The 21,839-nt window shown below is 40.7% G+C and overlaps 4 protein-coding genes and 1 pseudogene across 11 annotated transcripts; 1 reads left to right on the top strand and 4 right to left on the bottom strand.

The window, feature by feature from the left end:
- Positions 1-19: 19 nt before the first annotated feature.
- Positions 20-2,628, bottom strand: LOC9659275. Of its 3 annotated transcripts, none has more exons than XM_024683978.1 (12): positions 2,551-2,628; positions 2,328-2,445; positions 2,019-2,273; positions 1,750-1,965; positions 1,360-1,695; positions 1,202-1,306; positions 1,029-1,151; positions 845-952; positions 729-792; positions 607-668; positions 470-549; positions 20-402 (listed from the first exon to the last, which is right to left on the bottom strand). In XM_024683978.1, the coding sequence occupies exons 3-12, from the start codon at positions 2,154-2,156 to the stop codon at positions 159-161; spliced, it is 1,476 nt and encodes a 491-aa protein (XP_024539746.1). In that variant the 5' UTR covers positions 2,157-2,273; positions 2,328-2,445; positions 2,551-2,628; the 3' UTR covers positions 20-158. The 3 variants fall into 3 exon arrangements, with proteins under 3 accessions (XP_024539746.1, XP_024539747.1, XP_002978881.1); XM_024683979.1 differs by having other exon boundaries at positions 2,547-2,568; XM_002978835.2 differs by lacking the exon at positions 2,551-2,628 and having other exon boundaries at positions 2,328-2,513.
- LOC112340466 lies at positions 2,502-4,102 on the bottom strand (annotated as a pseudogene).
- LOC9659274 lies at positions 4,039-5,103 on the bottom strand. Of its 2 annotated transcripts, none has more exons than XM_024684035.1 (6): positions 4,943-5,103; positions 4,739-4,885; positions 4,601-4,680; positions 4,465-4,550; positions 4,242-4,399; positions 4,039-4,180 (listed from the first exon to the last, which is right to left on the bottom strand). In XM_024684035.1, exons 1-6 carry the CDS (start codon positions 5,090-5,092, stop codon positions 4,103-4,105), a joined length of 699 nt encoding a protein of 232 aa, XP_024539803.1. In that variant the 5' UTR covers positions 5,093-5,103; the 3' UTR covers positions 4,039-4,102. The 2 variants fall into 2 exon arrangements, with proteins under 2 accessions (XP_024539803.1, XP_024539804.1); XM_024684036.1 differs by having other exon boundaries at positions 4,242-4,396.
- A 2,324-nt stretch (positions 5,104-7,427) lies between these two features.
- On the bottom strand, positions 7,428-9,378 carry LOC9659792 (protein ORANGE, chloroplastic). Of its 5 annotated transcripts, none has more exons than XM_024684084.1 (8): positions 8,991-9,378; positions 8,804-8,920; positions 8,657-8,743; positions 8,524-8,600; positions 8,338-8,465; positions 8,182-8,279; positions 7,995-8,079; positions 7,428-7,765 (listed from the first exon to the last, which is right to left on the bottom strand). In XM_024684084.1, the coding sequence occupies exons 1-7, from the start codon at positions 9,282-9,284 to the stop codon at positions 8,002-8,004; spliced, it is 879 nt and encodes a 292-aa protein (XP_024539852.1). In that variant the 5' UTR covers positions 9,285-9,378; the 3' UTR covers positions 7,428-7,765; positions 7,995-8,001. The 5 variants fall into 5 exon arrangements, with proteins under 5 accessions (XP_024539852.1, XP_024539849.1, XP_024539851.1 ...); XM_024684081.1 differs by lacking the exon at positions 7,428-7,765 and adding an exon at positions 7,807-7,898 and having other exon boundaries at positions 7,991-8,079; XM_024684083.1 differs by lacking the exon at positions 7,428-7,765 and adding an exon at positions 7,807-7,898.
- An 11,343-nt stretch (positions 9,379-20,721) lies between these two features.
- Positions 20,722-21,826, top strand: LOC9659791 (protein transport protein SEC13 homolog B). Its single transcript, XM_002978972.2, has one exon. It carries the CDS (start codon positions 20,765-20,767, stop codon positions 21,728-21,730), a length of 966 nt encoding a protein of 321 aa, XP_002979018.2. The 5' UTR covers positions 20,722-20,764; the 3' UTR covers positions 21,731-21,826.
- Positions 21,827-21,839: the final 13 nt, after the last annotated feature.

Here is a 21,839-nt window from a genome sequence, read left to right as displayed (position 1 = left end):
CTAGATCACGCCAAAAGAGTTATCGTCATAGTGTCGCCACTAAAGTGGTGGTAAAATCAAAGAAAGTTCTCCCATTCTTTTGGAACTTTCGCGCAAAGAGAGGAATTTTTTCTTTCTTTCTTCTCTCTTTGGATCCCAAGCGCCACGAATCCTTTGAATCACAGGTAAGTTGGCGCGAGGATAAATTCTGGCGAGGATTCGCTCGTCCCGGTGGCGAAGGCAGCGTCGATCTCTTTGCGGGATCTTCCTCCGCCGCCTTTGGAGGAGGAGGAATTGGACGAGCTTGGGGAGGATGACGAGGAGGATGACGATGCCGGAGAGATCACTACGCTCGAGACGAGCTCTTCGATCTCTGGAGACGACAGGTATGCGCAGGCCGCCACGAAGTTTGTGATGTGGTACCTGACGCAGCGCAGCACGATCGTGTCATTCCATCCTAGACTTGAGAGAATTCAAGCAAATCACTCACCTCAATTCACCGGTTTGTTGATCGTCGCGCATTTGGAAGAAGTTTTCCATGTAACACGCAGTAGCTTGCAAGTGCTGGAGCTGCGAAAAAAGCAGATTTTTATCTCGTTTGGTATGGAGATTTTCGCGAGAATCTACCTTGGCGTGTGCGATCAAGAGCAGCATGAGTGACAAAAGATCGTCTGTACAGAGCTGATTCTCTGCATGGAAGGAAATACTTGGAAGTAAGCATAGAAGTTTTTCTTTCCTTGCTTTGATACCTTTGGACGAACTAGCTTGAATTCCGTCCATCACAAAGTTGATCGTTTTCTTCAAGCAGACCGCCTGGAAAAGAAAACCATTCTTCTAAATGTTTGTGACACGAAGCTTTCCGTACCTTTTCAAGGGGACTGCGACAAGTGTTGATCATTCCAAACACCTGTATTGCGTCTCCAAAAGCGATATCCTTGAGATCTGCATTTACTCCCAGTATCGAAGGATCCAGCTGGAGAAAAAAAATCCGAAAACAAAATTAAATTACAAAGTCAACATGAAATCGGGAGAATGGATTGTTCTTTTACCTGTCTGAGTTTTGATAGTTTCTGAGCTAGCTTCCTGTCATCAGCAGCGTACATTTGCTCGCAGGCGCCCATAATCTTGTCATGCGCTGCAGCCATAACCCACGTCTCACAGGCTAGCCAGAGCTGCGCAGCTTACTCAAATTAGTAGCTCTTAGAAACCACATGAAACTTACGCTCTCGGAATGGTCTTCAGACAAGTCAGAGGTCCGAGTAAGGAGTTGATCACGAAGGTTGCGCACTATGCTAAGTAGCGTTCCTCTCCACGCTTCAATCCGCAGCTAAAAAGCCATTGTCAGATTTCGTTTTTATCTTGGAATTTTTCATCCTGTACCTCGTTTGGAAGCTGGCAGTCTCCCATCTGGTAGAACCCATTGAATTGCTCGATCATCGTCATGGCGGCTTCGAACGCGTTTGTGTTTGAGTATCTCGATTTTAAAAATGCTGTACAGTCTTCACGAGTATCCAGTGCATCAGCAGGATGTTGATTATTGCCGACCTGCCAACGTAGAGCGAGCGGTCTTGTTTTACGGCTTGCCTCATCGACGCTCTTATTTTTTGATGGCGCAGAAGTTAGGGACAAAGCCCGTAAAAGACTCTGTGCTCGTTTGTGTTTCGGTGGAAGAACAATTCGTTGCTCGATCGCCGTTTTCCATACTCCGGCTTCGTGCTGATATCAGAAAAAGCAAAGTCAAGCGGCGAAAACACTGATTAAAGAACTTGCCTGGTTTGACACTAATAGAAACATCTTCTTTCCTTGGACGGTCTTGATGAAAACTATCGCACCCTCCGGCTCAGGCAAGTACTGATTCGTGCAAGAGCTCCTCCTGCTGATCCTTCGCCAAAAATGTAACTTGGAGCTGCTATTGAGGGAGGCATTGCCGGACTCCGTGGAATCCACAATCTTAACAGTGGTACCCCCATTCAGAAAAATCCTTCTCTGCAGAATCGGGTGTCAAAAATCGATGGCATCGGCGAACTAAGAAGCTGTACCTCTAGATGATCCCGCTGCTCTGATGAGAAGACTTGAAGCTTTCCTGGAGACACGGCAACAAATTGATGCTTCCACTGCATTTGGTTGCTCCATAGATACCCCCAATTTGCATGCTCTTCGCCTGTCATCGTTACCATAGCAGGCTAAGATCGGCATGGAGCTGCTGCGGCTGCTCTTGCTGCCCCTCCTGCGAAACGGCGAAAAATGTCGAGGCTGAAGCAACGCCTCTATACATACTAACTTGCCACCGCTCCCTGCACCAGAACATTAAACTTTTGCCAAAAGTGAAACAAGCAAACAAGGCATACACTCGGCAGCTCTTGATCTTTCCCAGCTCTCGAGATTATTTTAGGAGAGAGTGGCGTAGCTCATACTCTCGATCGCCAAGTGTGGTGGGTGAAAAGACACACCTAACCCCACCCTCACCTGGTGACAGAGAGCAAGTCAAAAGCATTAGTCGCTGTTTCGCTAAGATCAATAGCTAGGGGAATTCTTTTGGCGGTGTAAAGACGAAAAGGAATACGCACTCACTCACTCATCAGTCGAAAGGATCGATTCGACGGTCATGTTCAGTAGCCAGTGCCATTACTGTGCACAAACAAGTAGGACACATCGCCTGCAAGAAAAAAATGAAAAAGGATCAAAAGTGGACGGAGAAAACATCAGAAAAAGAAAGGAGACATCGGAAGTAAGAAAATAAAGTGTAGCTAGACGGAGGAGGAAGAAACTTCTACCTTCGTCACGCCAAAGCAGTTTGGACATCTCTTACGTTCCATGGATTCCGGACTCGCTACAGTTCCAGCGGCTGAGCAGCACGACAGATAGACATGAAACATTGTAAAGCAAAGCATTGTAGCAATAAAAACTATGAAAAATGAATGAAGCCTTCATTGATTGCCATACCAGTTCCATGACAATACTTGCACCTCTTCTTATCCTGCTGCCGGATGTTATTAGCTCCGACTGACCCACCCGAAAATGATGCAACGCTTGGATCGACCTGACTATAAAAATCCCAAAGACCACATCAAGCAACAGCAACAAACTCCCTGTGTCACAAACCTTAGCTGCTCGGGTAAATGTATAAATCAGTATAGGTGGGAAATCCAATCCCAAGTCTGAGCTCCAGCTTTGAAAAGGAAAACAAAAATGTAAGGAGATCATATATACAGTCTAGATTTGAAGTGCTTACAAGCTAGAAGGCCACCAAAAAGGATGACTCCACCGTACACGGCAAAGCAAGTTGCATAGTATAACTTCAACGTCGTGTATGTCTGCCATAGCCAAGCCATTGCTGAGAGGAAATAGAAAAACATAAGAAAGTGTTTGTTTACCAAAGGTGGAAGAAATCGAAACAACGATAATTACTCTGGTAGATCATTCTTCTCGTCCTCCTCTTCCAGGCCTAGCTCGGCGCCTTTCAATCGCTGCTGGATCCTCAGTCTTCTAACCTGGAAAGAAGAGGGATCGATCGATGACACACAAGAGCACAAATTCAAATACCTCCTCCATGCGCAAGACGAGTTTTCACGTCATCCCTGAGCTCCTCGAACTGCATTTTCGCGAGATCAACGACAGTGTCTCGGCTGTCGATGATGTAAAACCCGTTGTTCGAGGAGGAGGAATCATCCGTGAGCGTCGCCCTTACACTGCGGTTGAGCGGTCTCGACCTCGAAATCCACAAAACCGGACGCTCCAGACTCAAGCATCCGGAATTTCTTGCCCAAGAACCACCCAAGCTGCTTACTGCGGGAGAATGCGGGGCCGACATCGACGAGAACATCTCTCCAACCTCGCATTCCTCGCTAGACGCACCTGGAATTCTCGCGAGCCCTACAAACCCTGATTATCAGTGGGGAGAACGTAATATCCTCAAGTCTTAGGCATATTCCGTCAAAGTCCTTAAACCAAAAAAGGTACTTGACCTAAAGGCAGGATTAGTTATATTTCTTAAGGGTAGTTATATTTACAGGTTTGACCTTTTTGGAAAATCCGCGATTATGAGGCGCAGATCAGGACCGTCCAAGTGATGAAGAGTCCATGATTGGCTATGGCGTATATCATTGCTTGGCACTGCCGCCATCTAGTCTCCTCCTAACATTAGCGTGGCTTTGACCTCTCGAAGTAATGAATCAGGATCGCTTGCATCAGGAAACAATTGCTGCATTATTCAGACAAAAGAAAGGCGTGAACAAAAGAGAGCATCTACAAAAGCTACTTACCTGCAAACACATTGTATTGTTTTCTCCAACTGCATCAGGGAGATAGTAGGCGGCAATCTTTCTTCCGGAGACCATCTTTACCAGTTTCCGGAGATTTTCGGAAGTGAGACCAGAAACTTTCACCGTTGATGGTTCAGGGGCGCTCACTGTCAAACCTTCTGCAAGCACACAATCCATCAATAATTACGTATGTGTAACCTATAGTAAGAACAAAAGATCAAACCAGGAGCATCCGGGGCATCCGGGTATTTCTCGTCGATAAACTTTCGAATCTTTCCCGTAGCGCGAGCTCGTGCAGTTTGACCAAACCTACAAGGCAGCACAATTTAGTGAAGAAGACAACGCTGCTTCGTCCAAACCAGTCAACTTGATCCACGTCGACCTCAAATTCACACATAAACTCCACGAGCTCTTCCATGTTCTTGGACACAGCTAGAACCTGTGTATTGCAATTTAAACACCGGACATGAACCATGCATATACGGAGAAAGACTCACCAGAGGGAGCACCTCAAAGGAGCTAAACGTATCTAAACAAGACATAAAACACACCACCGCTTTCGCCTCTTCTACATTCCCTTCGCGTATACGTTTGCAAAGGATATCCGCCAGCTTCTTGTTGGTTGTCATGTAGCCCCTCCGATCCTGCACAAACAAGTGAGGTGAACTCGTTTTCGCATCGCCAAAGATGGCGACACTTACTTCCCGGAGTGTTGGCCAGAGTACCCTTGGAAGAGCCGTGAGATAGAGCCGAAAGCCACTCAACAGCTCGCTCAAGTCTACAAAGTCGGGGTCATGGAATCGTTGAGTCCCTTGGCGAGTGATAAGAACCACGTCCAGGCATCCGGGCATCAAGGCCAAGACTCCAGAAAATGCCCCGGATTCGAAAAGTTGGCGCCACGCCGGCTCTTCGTGCCTCTCCCCAATCTCGAACGCTAGGATGGACAGTAGGGCTCACACGTCCGGAAGAGAGCTTGTTGAGGCATGAAGAACTTGCCCTCTTTCGACTTCCAAAGCGGGCTGGGCAGCAAGAGAAACTCGAACACGTTCCCTTTCTTCATGGCATAGCACCGGACCTGTTCTTTTGCATCGGCTAGCGTCGCGTAGGCGAGAGACGTCGGGAAGAAAACGAAGAGGCTCTTCCCGTCAAACGAGCAACAGACCCCAGATTCATCGAGGCTCTTCGAAATAGAATCTTGTACCTTTTTGGACGGTTTTCGAGTGGTGACAAACTCCAGAACCGCATCCTCTTGCGGATCATAGTGCGAAGGGAGACACCAGTTGCCAACGATTTCTAGCCTGAGCCCACGGAAGACTACAGAAGAAACTTTATCGCCTCTCTCGTAGAGCGGTGTCCATGAGAGTTTAGGATAGTATCTGTCCATAGGAAAAAGCAAAAGGCAAAAGGAGGGAGGTGACAACGCAAAGCTTTAGATGCTTGCGGTTTCCAGTGAGTATGCCCAGAACGGCATACGGTGCTGGTTGTCTTCCAGGTTGAGGCGTTGCTTGATCACTACGGTTTCGGGCTTTACAAGGACGCGAAGGACGTGAAGAGGGGCTCTCGTTTGGCGCGAGCGTATCCAGAGAAGTCGGGCTATATCTGGCCGAGAAAAATGGCTGTGAACGCGAATCTTTGCAACCGGCTTTGCTGCTTGCGCCAATCGCTAGCCATGGAAGAGCTTGACAGCTTTCTATAGCTGGTCATGTCTGTACTTTCCTCTGCTTAAAGCTGGCGTACAAACATGTACATACTCATTTTACGTCAAGTAAACGAGAGCTTTAACTTGCCATTGACTGACTGGGTTGACCGGCAGGAAACGCCATGGCTTTTCGTCAACCTTTACATATCCCATGGAGTCGAGGGCCTGTTAGTTGATCGCGTTGACTGGTGCTCGAAGAGACTGACTGGGTTTGGCCAGTCGTCTTAATGATCTTCTCGGAGCTGCCCGGCACAGCTGAGAGATTATTCATGGATATAAAGAAGCTCAAGCCTCTTGCTATTTCCTCGTCCAAATGCCCAGACAGGGTATTTGCGCCATTCAAAACAAGATTTCTCCAATGAGCACTCTCCACTCCTTCGCTTTATTCCGTAGGCTTTGATCATTGCTGTTGATGAGACAACGCTCTCGTCTTGTACGGAGGTAAACACCCTTCGACATGATACTTGTGTCATATGTCTAACATGAGCATAATGACATAGCAAAATCTCATTTTAATGCAATGCCACTTCATTACTTGATTTCGTGGACAAATCTGGCTGTTTCTTGCTAAGGTTTTTTCTTTCACAAGCTTCTTAATTGAAATATTATTTAACAATAGTATATAATAGTATTATAATAATAATTATTATAATACTATTATTATATATAATACTATTATAGTATATAATAGTGCTAGCGAGGAGATCTTTACCCAAATGCGAATGCAAAACATCATTTGCTGCAATGCACTGCTATCGGCATAAGAAAACATTGCAAGATGCTTCAAGAAATGAAATTCACTAAGTGCGCTATCTGCATATGAACACTGGAAGATGCTTCAAGAGACGACAGGAGGAACGCGAGATGGATGGGGTACGAGCTGTCGCTGATAAACTGAGTTGGTGAACTTCATCGTTAGAATGGCTTTCTGTAAGCGGCAAAAGATGTCTACAGTAAAATGCCACAGAGGGATTTGATAGTCTGGAACACCATGCTAGCAACATACACATTGCATGGAGATTTGGCACGGGCAGAAGAAGTTTTTGATGATATGCTAGAGGCAAACAGAAAGTCCATGCTTGACTTAATCTCAAAAGGAAGGATGCGACAGAAATATTCAATTGGATGCCAGAATTGCTAACAGCATACACGCAAAGATCACAGCTTCTCCTAGCCAGAGATCTGTGTCATCGAATATATGCGGGAAGTAAAAATCCCTTTTGATGCCAGAGGACGACTCAACGTCTAAACTACTCCAGAGTGGTGGAGCACTGTGCATTGGAAATGTTTGATACGATGAAAACATTAGATCTAAGTAGTGCTTTAGCTCTATGATGGTCTTGATCCAGACTATTGCTGCGTGATCCATGGTCTGAGCCGTGCTGGGCGTTTGGGTGCTGCTCAAGATCTCATCGCAAGCATGCGTTTCGTGCCAGATGCCTTATGTTTTTCTTGGAAGGAATAACATCAGTGAAGGGTAGGAGTGATGAATCTTTTCAGCTTGGAGCTTATGTGTTGTTTAATCGAAGGCTTTTGCCTGAAATTTGGATCAAACACAATAGTACGTGTGTCGGGAGGACGCTCGCAAGAGCAAAGCTTCCATGTCCTCCAACGCGTCGCGAAAAGGCTTCCTCCATCCATATCCTCGGCGTGGCTGTGCCGGCTATGAACCGAGACAAGCCCATCACGCTCATTCTCCTCGTCTCCCCCGCTGTTAAGTCTGCTTTCTCCATCACCCATCTCCTGAGATCTCTCTTCTAATAGGCAACTTCTCTGCTCGACAGGAACTTCTTCCTTGCCTCGTCGTCAGACTTGCCACCGCTTCCTGCACCAAAACATTAAAAAATGAAACAAGCAAGCAAGGCATACAGTCGGCATTTCCCAGCTTTCGAGATTATTTTCATACTCTCGATCGCCAAGTGTGGCGGGTGGAAAGACACACGTAACCCCACCCTCACCTGGTGACAGAGAGCAAGTCAAAAGCATTAGTCGCTGTTTTCGCTAAGATCAATGGCTAGGGGAATTTTTTTAGACGAAAAGGAATACGCACTCACTCACTCATCAGTCGAAAGGATCGATTCGACGGTCGTGTTCAGTAGCAAGTGCCATTCCTGTGCACAAACAAGTAGGACACATCACCTGCAAATTAGAAAAATGACAGAGAAAACATCAGAAAAAGAAAGGAGACACCAGAAGGAATTAAATAAAGTGTAGCTAGACGCAGGAGGCAGAAACTTCTACCTTCGTCACGCCAAAGCAGTTTGGACATCTCTTACGTTCCATGGATTCCGGCCTCGCTACAGTTCCAGCAGCTGAGCATAGAGCGCACGACAGATAGCCTTGAAACATTGAAAAGCATTGTAGCAATGAAAACCATGACCTCATTGATTGCCATACCAGTTCCATGACAGTACTTGCACCTCTGCTTATCCTGCTGCCGGATGTTATTAGCTTCCACCACCATCAGAGACGATAAGACTCCGACTGCCCCACCCGAAAACGAAGCAACGATTGGATCGACCTGACTATAAAAATCCCAAAGACCACATCAAGCAGCAGCAACAAACCTCCAGTGTCACAAACCTTAGCTGCTCGGGTAAGTGCATCTTGTGAATGAAATCGGTATAGGAGGTAAATCCAACCCCAAGTCGGAGCTCCAGCTTTGGAAAGGAAAACAAGATCTTATCTCTACACAGTATTGAATTTTAGTGCTTACAACAGGAGCTAGAAGGCCACCGAAAAGGATGACTCCACCGCACAAGGCAAAGCAAGTTGCATAGTATAACTTCAACGTCGTGTATGTCTGCCATAGCCAAGCCATTGCTGAGAGGAAATAGAAAAACATAAGAAAGTGTTTGTTTACCAAAGGTGGAAGAAATGGAAACAACGATGAATACTCTGGCAGATCGTTCTCCTCGTCCTCCTCTTCCAGGCCTAGCTCGGCGCCTTTCAATCGCTGCTGGATCCTCAGTCTTCTAACCTGGAAGGAACGTCGAATGGAAAAAAAGGAGCGATCGATCGATGACACACAGGAGCCATTCTGGAAATACCTCCTCCATGAGAAAGAAGATTTTGTTGCGGCGGCTTTTCACGTTGTCCCTGAGCTCCTCGAACTGCATTTTCGCGAGATCGACGACGGTGTCTCGGCTCTCGATGATGCAAAACCCGTTGTTCGAGGAGGAAGAATCATCCGTGAGCGTCGCCCTTACACTGCGGTTGAGCGGCCTTGACCTCGAAATCCACAAAACCGGACGCTCCAGACTCAAGCATCTGAAATTTCTTGCCCAAGAACCACCGAAGCTGCTTACTGCGGGAGAATGCGGGGCCGACATCGACGAGAACATCTCTCCAGCCTCGCATTCCTCGCTAGACGCACCTAGAATCCCTCGGGACGAGCCAAATTTCTGGCGAGAGAACAAACCCTGATTATCAGCTTGTGGAGAGATTTTGGCTCTAGCGACGAGAGAACATACTAGCGGCATATGCTCTTAGGCATATTCCGTCAAAGTGGTGAAAGTTTAAACCCAAAAAGGACCTAAAGACACTTATATTTCTTAAAAGGTAATTATATTTTAAGTGATAATACGGACTTACCTTGTTTGCCAGTTCAAAGGTTTCAATCTCTAGACTTATGTTTCTTAGCTTTCTTTTGGAGCATATCTCTCCAACAGGAGCAGCCTCTCACTCATCGTCTAGAACGTCCTCCAAGAATGCATATATCCTGCCATCCAGAAGCTGCAAAATGCGTTTGTAGAATCTAGGATTGGACGATCCATGCTTTGCTTTGAATTGACCGTTCTTTCCTCTGCAATGAGAGCTGGCAGTGATTAGAAACGTTCTAGAACCTTTCAGCTTTTCAAGGTTCATACCTTTGCCCCACCCAGAATGAGTGGATCGCCACTTCTCACAGCTTTAGTTGACGGTTAATAGCCTAGGACGGGACTTGGGCTCTGTCGACTCCTTGCATTCCTGGCACTCAAAATCATGCTGTCTGCAAATCTCACTCCCTCCAGCAACATATGGAGGCCTCACAATTGGCGTTGGATTGTAGCTGACGCAATTCTGGTGGTACCACAGCATGCAAATGTCATAACAAGTTCACGTATCTTGAATCTTGCTTGCATTTCAACCATACATCCCCTGCAGCCAAACCATATGACTTCATGAGTTGCACATCCTAGAGGTACCATGATGAAAACCTACCTTCTGTTCCTTACAAATGTGCCAAAGTTGAATTGATAACACCTAGTTTCTCACTCACACAAGCAAAAGGCATTTTGACGAAGAAGTGAGTGAGACCCTGGTGTACTGCCAAAGTTACCACCTGAGAAGAGTATTTAACTCCTGGAATCACCCATATCAAAAGAATTGTGTTTCTTCCTGGCAGCTGAAAACAGCTTTTCAGCCTTCTTGACTGTGTGATAGTGGCGTTCTTAGGCTCTTTATAACAGATGCCAGCCAGGTGACTATCATGTCTGAGAACTCAAGATAGAATTCCAAACAAGTGTGGCAAAATATGGCAGAAACATGCATGGAAGAGGCTTCTCACATGCCTTCAGATTGAGACAAATCAGGATCAAGTACTGCACTAGTGGACAGAACAAGAAGCCCTAATGTCTATGTGGCAACACTCCGGCTAGCATGTCCAGATGTTGGACTGATAGGGTGCCACTGTCAACCAGCTCAAGCACATAGCAAAATTGCACTTCAATGTGCTTTGTGCAAGTATGCTGGATCGGGTTCTTGGACATGGTGATGCTGCTCAAGTTGTCACACCAAGAAGGAGTAAGGCTAGCTTGTGCACATCCCAGTTGAGCAAGTAGCCCTTGAGCCCAGACCACTTCCCTACTACCAATAGTGAGTGTGATGCACTTAGCTTTTGCACTAGAAAGTGCCACAATAGATTGTCACTTGGAAGCCCACATAATAACACCTCTTGAGAAGCAAAGGCAAATGCTAGAAGTCAAGTGATGGCCTTTATTATTAGCAAGCATGTCAATGGTGAATTGCCTCTTGAATAAGAAATGCCATAGTCCATAGTGCCTTAGAGGTATTGGATGATATGCTTGGCAGCTTGACAATGCATGGTGGTTAGTGATGTGTTATATAGACACAAGGTGATAGTCACATTGGGGCAAGTCATCAATGCCAAATACATGAGGCAATTGATGAGATGTTAATAGGGAGTCCCAACGGGTAAAGGCACACTTGACTGCTCAACCATGAGATTGATGGCATTGATAACCATCAAGGTCTTGACAAGGTGGCAATCATGCATACAAAATTGATAAAGATTGACCTTATGTCAGTAGTTAAGCATGTAGCCACTAGACTCTACACTAGACTTGGGATTGCATGTGATCTTAAAGCCAAAAAAGTAAGAGACTTGGCCAAGGTCCTTCATCTAAAATTGCTGGCTATAAGTAGCTTTCAAAGTAGCAATGGCATAAGGGTCATCACCTATGATGAACACATGATAAACATGCTCCCAACATGACCATTCACATATATATTGCAATCATGGCAACAATGAAAGCCCTAGGCATGTAAGGTAGTATTAAATTTTTGACCAAATGCAAGAAAGCCATATAAAGCTTTTCACAGTTGCCATTTAGCTTCACTAGGGCAATATCATCCTCAAAATTAAAAAGTATATGCATATATATATCTTTTTGCAAATCTCTATTCAAGAATATTGTTTTGACATCCATATAATGGACTTGCCATTTGCAAGTAGCCAGAAGTGCAAAAGGGGTACAAAAGCTGGCTCATTTAGCAACTAGTGTATTTCATTGTAGTCAAGGGCATGGACTTAGCAAAAGCCATGAACAACTAATTATGTTTTATAATATACTACTTGGCCCATAATTTTTGGAAAAAATCCACTTTGGATTCAAAATATGTCATCCCAATAGTGTTGAATCCACTTGAATATATATGTCATTAATTTCAATGGAAATAACTTAGCTTCTATTCAAAACAGAGCCTAAGATGGCCTTATCATAAGTGATGAGAATGTTGGCATAAAAAAAACCACAAAAATTATTAAGTTTCATAGCATTTGTTTTAGCATTTTCAATAATGGTTAACTTCTTGAATTTTAAATTCTCAAAAGGTCACCCATCATAATATTAAAACCAAAAATATTTAACTCTATATTTCCTAAGATCTTTAATCGATTAGAAAAAGGGGTGCATTTTTATTCATGTGCACATTCCTTTTATATTTTAACCCCAATAGACTGTTTTTTAAGTTGTTTTAATTATTTATAATTTTTCACACTTTTTTACAAATTCATGCCTTCATAAATGAAAGTTAAGAGATGTAGCTCTTTTATGAGTTTAAATAATTTTTTCTTTAAGGGTGATTAGGAATTAGCATCATATCAAGTATGCTATAACATTGACAAAAGTGGTAAAGATATTAGAGTCCTATCCTCAACTAAAGGAGCATCAATTGATTCAAATATGTTTAAAGGATTCCTCTAGGGAAACTTTAATGATAACAAATGAATAAAATCCATGGGTAAAAGTAAGAGTGGATTGTCTCCTATAAGTGGAATTAAAGGAACAAATCAAGCCTTAATAAAAAAAATATTTTGAAGAGTGGAATTGTTAAATGTGATATCTATATTTATAAAGGCTTTGCAAGATAATTTATAAGTTTTTCTCCCCATAGTATCATTTTGTGCATATTTTATGAAGATGAATTTTTACTTTTAGGAACTAATTTTTTCTAAAGTTGATTAGGGTATGCATATACACTACACAACCAAAGTCCCAAAAAAGCATGATACATTAGGAGTAGAGTTTAGTTAAAATATTTTAAAGATTTTATTATTCAAAGAAATTGTGGTAAAGTGATTTTAAGCATATATCATTGTGCCTATGGCCTCTTGGTAAAATGTTTTATCAAAATATATATTAGTTAACAAAGTGCAAGTAACATTGACAAAAATGTGATTTTTCTTTTTTGCAACACCATTTTGCTAAGGAGTGTAATAAGCTGTAGTTTGAAGTTATATATCTATATCATAATAAATGCTCCAAAGTTAATTGTTGAGGCATTCACCACCACCATCAATGTAAAAAAAATTATTTTATAGCTAAAAAGATTTTCAATATAGGCCTTGAAAATAACAACTCTTACATATCAAAAAATAGATCCATATCTAATGATTATAATCATTATTGAATATGATAAAATATTTCACACTGTCATGGCTTAAAACATTTATAGGGTTGCAAAGATTTGAATAAACCATGTCCAAAAGTCTAGTTATTCAATGTTTATTTAGTGAGAAATTTTAGTGATGATGTTTGCTTAGAATGCAAGTTTCACAAAAAATAAATGAAATACGCTGAAAAACTAATTCAATAACAATGTCTTGAGATTTCATTTATTGAAGAGATTGGTAATACATATGACCAAGTCTTTTGTGTTAAAGCTTAACATAAGAATTTATTTCCACAATTTGAAAGGCTTAAATTGAGTAGGTAATGATAATTTTATACAAGTCTCCTATGCATTACTCATGAAGTAATTATGTACTAAGCATATTAAAGTCATTAAAGTTAACCAAAGATACTTCTTTTGTATTAAAGATTATCATTATATTTTGATACATATTTTAGTGATCGAAATTATATTTTATCGCAAAGTGGCACCATCAAATGCTATAATCCTCTCATGATCAAATAAAAGTTAAAATTGTTTAATGCCTTCCATAAGGATAATGGTATTATTGCTTAATTGAACATTATATTTCCAATGTAATACTAAAAAAGACGCTTCTTATTGCCAATAAAAATAGTACAACCAAAATCTAAGAGTCACCTACTTAGTGTTGCAACTACCTCTATATTGTAGAGTCCTTATTAACCTCATTTTCCATGGTAATTTCATTGCTCTTGAACAAATTAGTTTTCACTGTAGTAACCAGTCATTTGACAAACTTTAGAAAAGTATAATCTTAAATTTAATAGCCCATTTCCAAGTAACGAGTGCATTGATTTTTGACAAATTTAAGCTTCACATCCTCAAATGCCTCAGAATTTTACCCTTTCTAGGCATTATTTGTTAAATATAGTTTTGCCACCTTGGCATCACTAGGAACTTGTAAAGCATATATAACCTATAGCATTTCTATTTTATCACTCCATATAGCATTAATATTGAAAAGACTCCTGATATGCTTTATTTCGTTAAAGTGGGACTTTTCATTATCCCACTTATGGTGTGTGGCCACATGCCATTTTTATAACAACAATAAAAAATTGAAGTTTTAACTTTATAATTTATAAATTAAAAACTTTTCATATGATTTTGTGTTATAATATTGTGAAATATAAAAAAATAAATTAAAAAACTGATAGAAATATTAATAAATATTAATTAAGTACTAGGAAATGGCATGTGGACACATGCTAATAAATGTCCCACTTTACTAAATAAGTCCCATTTTAACGAAATAAAGCATTGATGGTATTTATCTTTAATAGGAGAAGTAGCATTCTTCCAGCTAGTTAATAGGGATTTATAAAGCCACAACCTTTACTATTCATCTTTGAAATAGTGTTTCATCTTAGTAGATACAAACTGTGTGAAAAAGCATTAGAGTTTGGTAATGTGAGTTTGGATATTGCTATTTTCCTCTAGCTTGAGGGAGTAAATTTATAAATGAATATTGAAAACATTCATCCCACTCTAAGTGTTGCTCAACCATTTCTAAAATGTTATTGTAGTGGACTAGGAATTGATGGAGTAGTAAAAAAACCATTTGAGGATAAGCATATTGCAATGCTCCTTTTAACCTTCGAATCCCAAATGTTTTAATCACGCACTTAATAGTGTTCAGTGTTGCAATTGAATATGTTCAAGATACAAAACAAATGTTCATAAACACATTTGACAAATACGTTCAATTTGTATAATTAGTCCAAAAAAAATGTAAATTTTTTTTTTATAACTTATAATTGTGAGTGTGAGTATAGAAGGGATCATGATTTAGCATTATAAGCAATGCTAAACACCAAAAAATATTAGGCAATAATATTATGTTAATTATGGAAAAAGTTATATATATGGCAAAAAAATGTTATAATAGAAATGCAATTTATGTGACAAAAGCAATAGAAGAGGTCCCAAAACGATTAAAGCTCATCTTGAACTTATGAAATATAAACAATTAAAGTTTGTAAAGGTGTGGTGTTGGCTAATATAAAAAAAAGAGCTAAGGAAGCCTTTTTTATATTTATGGTTGTAGATGATAAAGTTGAATTAGTAAGCAATATTAAAATTTCAATATCTTACTAGAGTGGGTAATTATAATAGGTATTTGCTTTTAATGGCACCTCTATTAGCATAAAATGATTTACTTCCACTATAAAAAAGTATTTTCAAAATGGGAGTTTAGAGGACTTGCTTGTTAAAACTCATTACCAAACTTTTGAAAACTTTATTGCTATGTTTCTTTTCATAAATAATATTCTATTTAATATTATTCAATTTCCTTCAAATGATGGGATTTTGGTTGTATAAGGTGCTGATAGGAGCCCCAAATACAAAATTTAAATAAAAGGTTTGCATTTTAGCAAAAATAATGACGTGAATATAGCGGTACTATTGTCGTTAATATTTTGTTTAATTTAAAACAGTGGTCAATAATTAACTTTATGGTTTGCTTAGTTGATAGTTCTATATATCAAAGTTATTGATGCTAAAATAAATAAGAAAATTGGGAAATGGTTTTGGGACTAGCTTTATCCATTGATTATGGAGGTTTACATGGATAATATTGTCACTAGTAATGCATTAAATTGCATAATTTTGTATAAGTAACCAAAGGGAGTGATTCAAGAGATGATCCATAAGAGTTTAAATTATAGTGCACTTTATCTTTTTTTCCTTAAGCTAACTGGAAAAAGAGCAATTGTTTGATGAGAGAGTCTTTAGTGGCTATTTTATCCCCATTTATCTACCAAGGTTTTAAAGATCTACGATGCACTTTATCTCTCTCCCCTTAAGCCAACTAGAAAAGGGGCAATTACTTGATGAGAGAGCCTTTAATAGCTATTTTATCCCCATTTATCTACCAAGGTTCCAAGGATCTACGGTGAAAATCCTTATTGATTATCTACAGTGACAATTTTTATTGACTATTGAATAACAACCCCTTCCATGATGACATGGTTCACCCCTTCTTCAAAGATGTCAATGTCCTCATTCACACCCCCCTTCTTTAAAGATGTCAATGTCCTCATTCACACCCCCCTTTCAAAGATGTTATTTTATCCCCATTTATCTACCAAGGTTCCAAGGATTTACGGTGACAATCCTTATTGACTATCTATGGTGACAATCCTTATTGACTATTGAGTAACAACCCCTTCCATGATCATATGATTCACCCCTTCTTCAAAGATGTCAATGTCCTTATTCACACCCCCTTTCTTCAAAGATGTCAATGTCCTCATTCACACCCCCCCTTCAAAGATGTTAATGTCTTTATTCACACCACCCCCCCCCCCCCCCCCCCCCTTCTTCAAAGATGTTAATGTCCTCATTCACACCCCCCTTCAAAGATGTTAATGTCCTCATTCACACCCCCCCTTCAAAAGATGTTAATGTCCTCATTAACTATTGACTAATATATACAATTTCAAATTTAGGGATAGAAATATACTTTGCTCAAGGGTATATTATATTTTTAAATAGCCTATAATCAATAGGAATTGAACCCGTGCTATTTCCTCTGATACCACATGTAGCACACCCTATCTCTCCCCCCTTAAGCCAACTAAAAAAGAAGCAATTGCTTGATAAAAGAGCCCTTAATGGTTATTTTATCCCCATTTATCTCCTAAAGTTCCAAGAATCCATGGTGACAATATATCCAAATCTCATCCCATGATCACATTCACTACATAAATATAAAGGGAAAGGGCCCATGAATAAGAGTGCACCTCTTTTTTCAATTAGTTAAAAGTTTTGGGATATTTAAGATTAAACATCCTTGGGTTTGAATAATATTAGGCTGGATGACTTCCCGGGAAGTCCAAACTCAGAAGTTTACATTTGGTATCAAAAAGGTCTTGGGTTTGACTTTGTTAATTAGCTAAGGGAATTATACTATATGTTGATTGACATCTGGCAGGTCTAATTTGCTCCAATTGGGCTTGATTTGATGGGTAGGGTGTTAAGAGAGTGAGGCTCTTGGGAGAGCTATGGCTCTCAGCTTCCGTTCACGAGGGCATGAACTTACAAGAAAGCATAGTAAATTATAAGCAACCAAAGGGAACTACTCGAGAAACAATCTATAAAAGTTTAAATATAAAAGGAAAGGGCCCATGAACAAAAATTCACCCCTTTTTCCAATCGGTTAAGGGTATTAAAATATTTAGGGTTAAGTATCCTTAGGTTCGAATAATATTAGGTTGGGTGACCTTTCGGAAAGTCCAAACTTATAAACTTACGTTTTAAGAAGGAATTTCTTCAAATTTTGCATTGTTAATGTGTTTATTATATGCTAAATTTGTCTTGGAGGATATTAAATCACTAGGTGTCTCTTCTCATATCTTTATAAAAAAAAATCATTACTTTTATTATAAAAAACTTAAAAGTTTTTACAATGTATTGAAAGTTTAATTCTAAAAAGTTATTGTGACCAACTCAAACTTATTTTACCTATATGTTCATTTCATGAGCTAGCTTCTAAATGCTAAATTTATGGGAGGTTTGAGACGCATGGTCATGAGTTAGGAGTGGAAGTTTTAAAGTGAATATAATATGCTAAAGGTAATGATATTTTTTGAACTAAATGCTTAGAGTTTTTAATTATAATAGCTCTGATATTGAAAATGCTACATCTAGAAAATTAAAAAGAAGTTATATTTGGCCTAATTTTTGAAGTAATGGAAAGAATGATAGAAGGACTTATGGAGGTAGCAAAAAAGAAAAAAAAAAGTTGCTGTAAAAGTGAATATAATCATAAATTTCATTGTTAATATAGAATTAAAGGTGAAGGTTGATGGTTTATGATGCATAGTATCTTGCATGGTGCAATATATGTCTTGAATCCAACTTTTTTAGATACTCTTTTGGATAGAGAAATGTATATAAATTAACAAAAATACATGACTTTATACATTAAAGGAGATTTCAATCTAATAAATAAACTTGATGAATAATTCAATATATTTAGAGGCTAAAAAGGGAGAGCCATTACAAAGCCTCTTGCACAAAGCCATAATAAAAGAAAATATTTTATTAATTGGTGAAAATTGTATGGATATGAGATGCTTAAGCTTAGAAAGATAATATGACATATGCTTAGTTACTGTGTATGTGCCTCTCCATGTGAGAGGAATTGGAGTACTTGAAACTTAATCTAATCCAAGGCAAAAAATTCTCTTTTTTTTGCCAATTTAAAGAAGCTTATATATATATTAAAGTAAATACATAATTTCTAAATCATTTGGGGAAAGATAGGATGAGAATGTTGAAAATTGACTTGGACAAACTAAATGTTAAAACTAAATGGCAAAGAATTCTAAATATTTAATACTATATGGATCTCCTCTTAGAGAAAATGACAATGAAGAAGAGAAAAATAAGGAAAAAGGGGAAGAAAAGAACCATGATGAAAAAATAATAAAAAAAGATAATTAAGTAGTATATGAGTGGATTATGGTTTGAGCTTTATATGTTTTGTATGGCATGTTATGTAAAGTGTTTTATTACTGGCTCTGGGTTCAAATATTTTAAATAGCAAACTCAAACAATATTGAATTCATTCATGATTTTTTGTGGAAATTACTCTATTTCTTTATTTAACATCTTTATCTAATATCTTTATTTAGAAAATTTTTTTTTGGGAAAATTAGTTATATTCCATCTACAATCCTCACTAAACTATAAAACAATAGGTACAATTTATAATGAATCTTAAATCCCTCAAAACCTTCTCCCTTGAATTCATAAATGTTGTTAGAAGTAGAGATGATATGTAGTTGAGATATAAAGTTTTTCCTTCTCATATGCACATCTCTCAGTTGCTTTTATAGTATTAGAGCAATTGACTTTTTAAGCCTAGCATGGCATTTATTGGCCAAGAGATTAGTGACAAGCCTTTTAATTACAATCTTTTTTGCAATACTTTTGGATGTGTTAGATGTTTGAAGTGTTAAATCAAGTCACTAGGCTAGGCTATGTCGAGGTGGTGAGTAACAAGCAACAAACAAAGTATAAAGTTAATGAGAGATTGAAAAATTTCAACAACCTACATAAAAAATTGAGTCAAGATTCAAAAACAAGCTCTAGGTCATATAGCCCAATACTAACCCTAAATATCCAAAGACCATGCATTTTTATTTGTGGGCCATTTCCTTTTATATTTAAACTTTTATATATGAGTTATTCCATTTGATTTTTTATATGTAGTAATTCACAGCCAAAACTAATATGCTAATGGCTGAATTGAAGTCATAACAGCACTCAAGAGCAAGGCCAAGACCAAAATTCAAGTTTTGGGTAATTGATTAATGAGTTTTTCATATATTTTTCTTATCAACTCTCCAAACTCATCATCTCAAACTAGGCACAATTCAAGCTTAGGTTCAAGCTTCACCTAATCATGAATAGGAATGTTAGAGGTAGAGATGATGTGGTATGTAATTATGCCCATGTGATAGTAATTTTTATGTATATATACCATCCATATATAAGTGAGATATAAAATTCTTCCTCATGTTGCATGAGAGACTACTTTCATTCCTTCCATAGTGCTATCCCAACTCTAATACCATGGGACAAATGGGGATCAAGTGCACTATGCTAGCAGACAGAACAAGAAGCCCTTGGCAAGGTGTGTTGTGTAAGAACAAAGAAGACTCACTAATATCTCTCTGTCAAAAACCTTCACAGTGACTGCAGGCTTCTTGACACTGAATGAGTTCCCCATGCAGTAGAAAAGTTGGAGATCAAAGAACTTGACTTGTCAGTTTCATCACAGGGACTGGAGCTCGTAGAATTCTGCAAACTTTACAATATCGAAATGGATCAAGTGGATTGGCATGTGACTGGTACAAATCCAAAGCTATTGCTTGAGTATGCACATTCAGAATTGGCAGGTGCGATTGTCTTCATGAAGCTAGAGACAGGACAACAACATAATTCAGATCGGCTGGACTGGACTAGCACTGTGTGTTGTGAGACATCGCAGACACTCACAAACTGCACTAGCACTTCTGCAGCACTACTCTCCCTCGGAATTGCACTCCCGTTGTCATCCACTACTATTGTCACGCATGGAAATCTTTCCCACACGGCAAGTAGAGCACCAATTTATCAGCCAGTGGAAACTCGGGCAGTTGAAGCAATATGAGCACAAAGCTCTGTAACAGAGCTGCGTCCGAATGCTTAACAAGCATTTTCAGCATCGAGGAAAATCATGCAGTGGTCGTCCTGAGAGAGGTATCTCACGGCGTCACGCAGGCTGGTAGTGCCGGGCGGTCTGATGATATGCCGAAATCCACACGTATAGGTTGCCGCTGCTCCAATCTCTTTCACTTCTACTTCTGGGCCGCGGATGAAATCGATCAGCCTTTTCGTGAGAGCCCGGCCTGTGAGTAAACGCAGAAGTTCTGGAGGCTAGAACGGAGCGAGAACAAAACTATGCCCGCATACCCCAAGCGCAGCGCAAACAAGCAAAAGGCCACACAAACAATGCATCGCTGAGATTTCGCCGACCGTGGGGTTCGAACCCACGACCACAAGGTTAAGAGCCTACCCTCGAGCTAGGGTTTGGAGCTCGGGAGTTGGGGCTATGGCGGCAGCGATGGCGGCAGTGAATGCGTCCCCAGTCCCTTCGGGAGAGAAGTTGCCGTCGTCGCACAGCATCGAATCTGGCCACACCGACATTGTCCACGACGCGCAGATGGATTACTACGGCAAGCGCCTGGCGACGTGCTCATCGGATCGATCCATCAGGGTTTTCTCCGTGCCGCAGGGATCCCAAGGTGAGCACTTGCTGGCGACGCTGAGCGGGCACGACGGCCCGGTGTGGCAGATCTGCTGGGGCCATCCAAAGTTTGGATCCATCCTCGCCTCGTGCTCCTACGATGCCAAGGTGATCATCTGGAAAGAGGGCGCCGAGAACCAGTGGATCCAGGCACACGTCTTCAAGGAGCACGAAGCGTCGGTGAATAGCATCGCCTGGGCGCCCCACGAATTCGGCCTCTGCCTGGCTTGCGGCTCCTCGGATGGAACGATCTCGGTGCTCACGAACAAGCCGGATGGATCCTGGGACAGGGTGAAGATCCAGCAAGCCCATCCGGTGGGCGTCACCTCGGTGTCCTGGGCTCCCTCGGCGTCGCCCGGATCTCTCCTGGGCGATGGCCGCGCGGGCTTGATCCAGAAGCTCGTCTCCGGGGGATGTGACAACACCGTCAAGGTGTGGAAATTCGCGGATGGGCACTGGAAGATGGATTGCTTCCCGCCGCTCTCGATGCACAGCGACTGGGTGAGAGACGTCGCCTGGGCTCCAAATCTGGGGCTCCCCAAGAACACCATCGCCAGCGCTTCCCAGGATGGAACTGTGGTGATTTGGACGCAGGGGCGCGAGGGCGATCAGTGGCAAGGGCAGCTCCTCCACGATTTTAAATCGCCGGTGTGGCGAGCGAGCTGGTCTCTCACTGGGAATATCTTGGCAGTGGCCGATGCTACCAACAGTGTGACGCTCTGGAAGGAGGCCGTGGATGGGGAGTGGAGTCAAGTAAATACCATCCAGTGAAAGTTACCGTGGTAAAAAGTTTTCTCTCCTGTGTGGGCTGGAACCATTTGTTCTATGTTTATTTTTTTACAAAGTTAAAAAGCATGAACCCTAAAATGCTCAAGAGCCC

The sequence above is a fragment of the Selaginella moellendorffii genome, unplaced genomic scaffold (assembly GCF_000143415.4).
Source record: "Selaginella moellendorffii unplaced genomic scaffold, v1.0 SELMOscaffold_39, whole genome shotgun sequence".
NCBI classification, from domain to species: domain Eukaryota; kingdom Viridiplantae; phylum Streptophyta; class Lycopodiopsida; order Selaginellales; family Selaginellaceae; genus Selaginella; species Selaginella moellendorffii.
The sequence above is the reverse complement of the archived record's forward strand: the minus strand, read 5'-3'. Positions and strand labels throughout refer to the sequence as shown.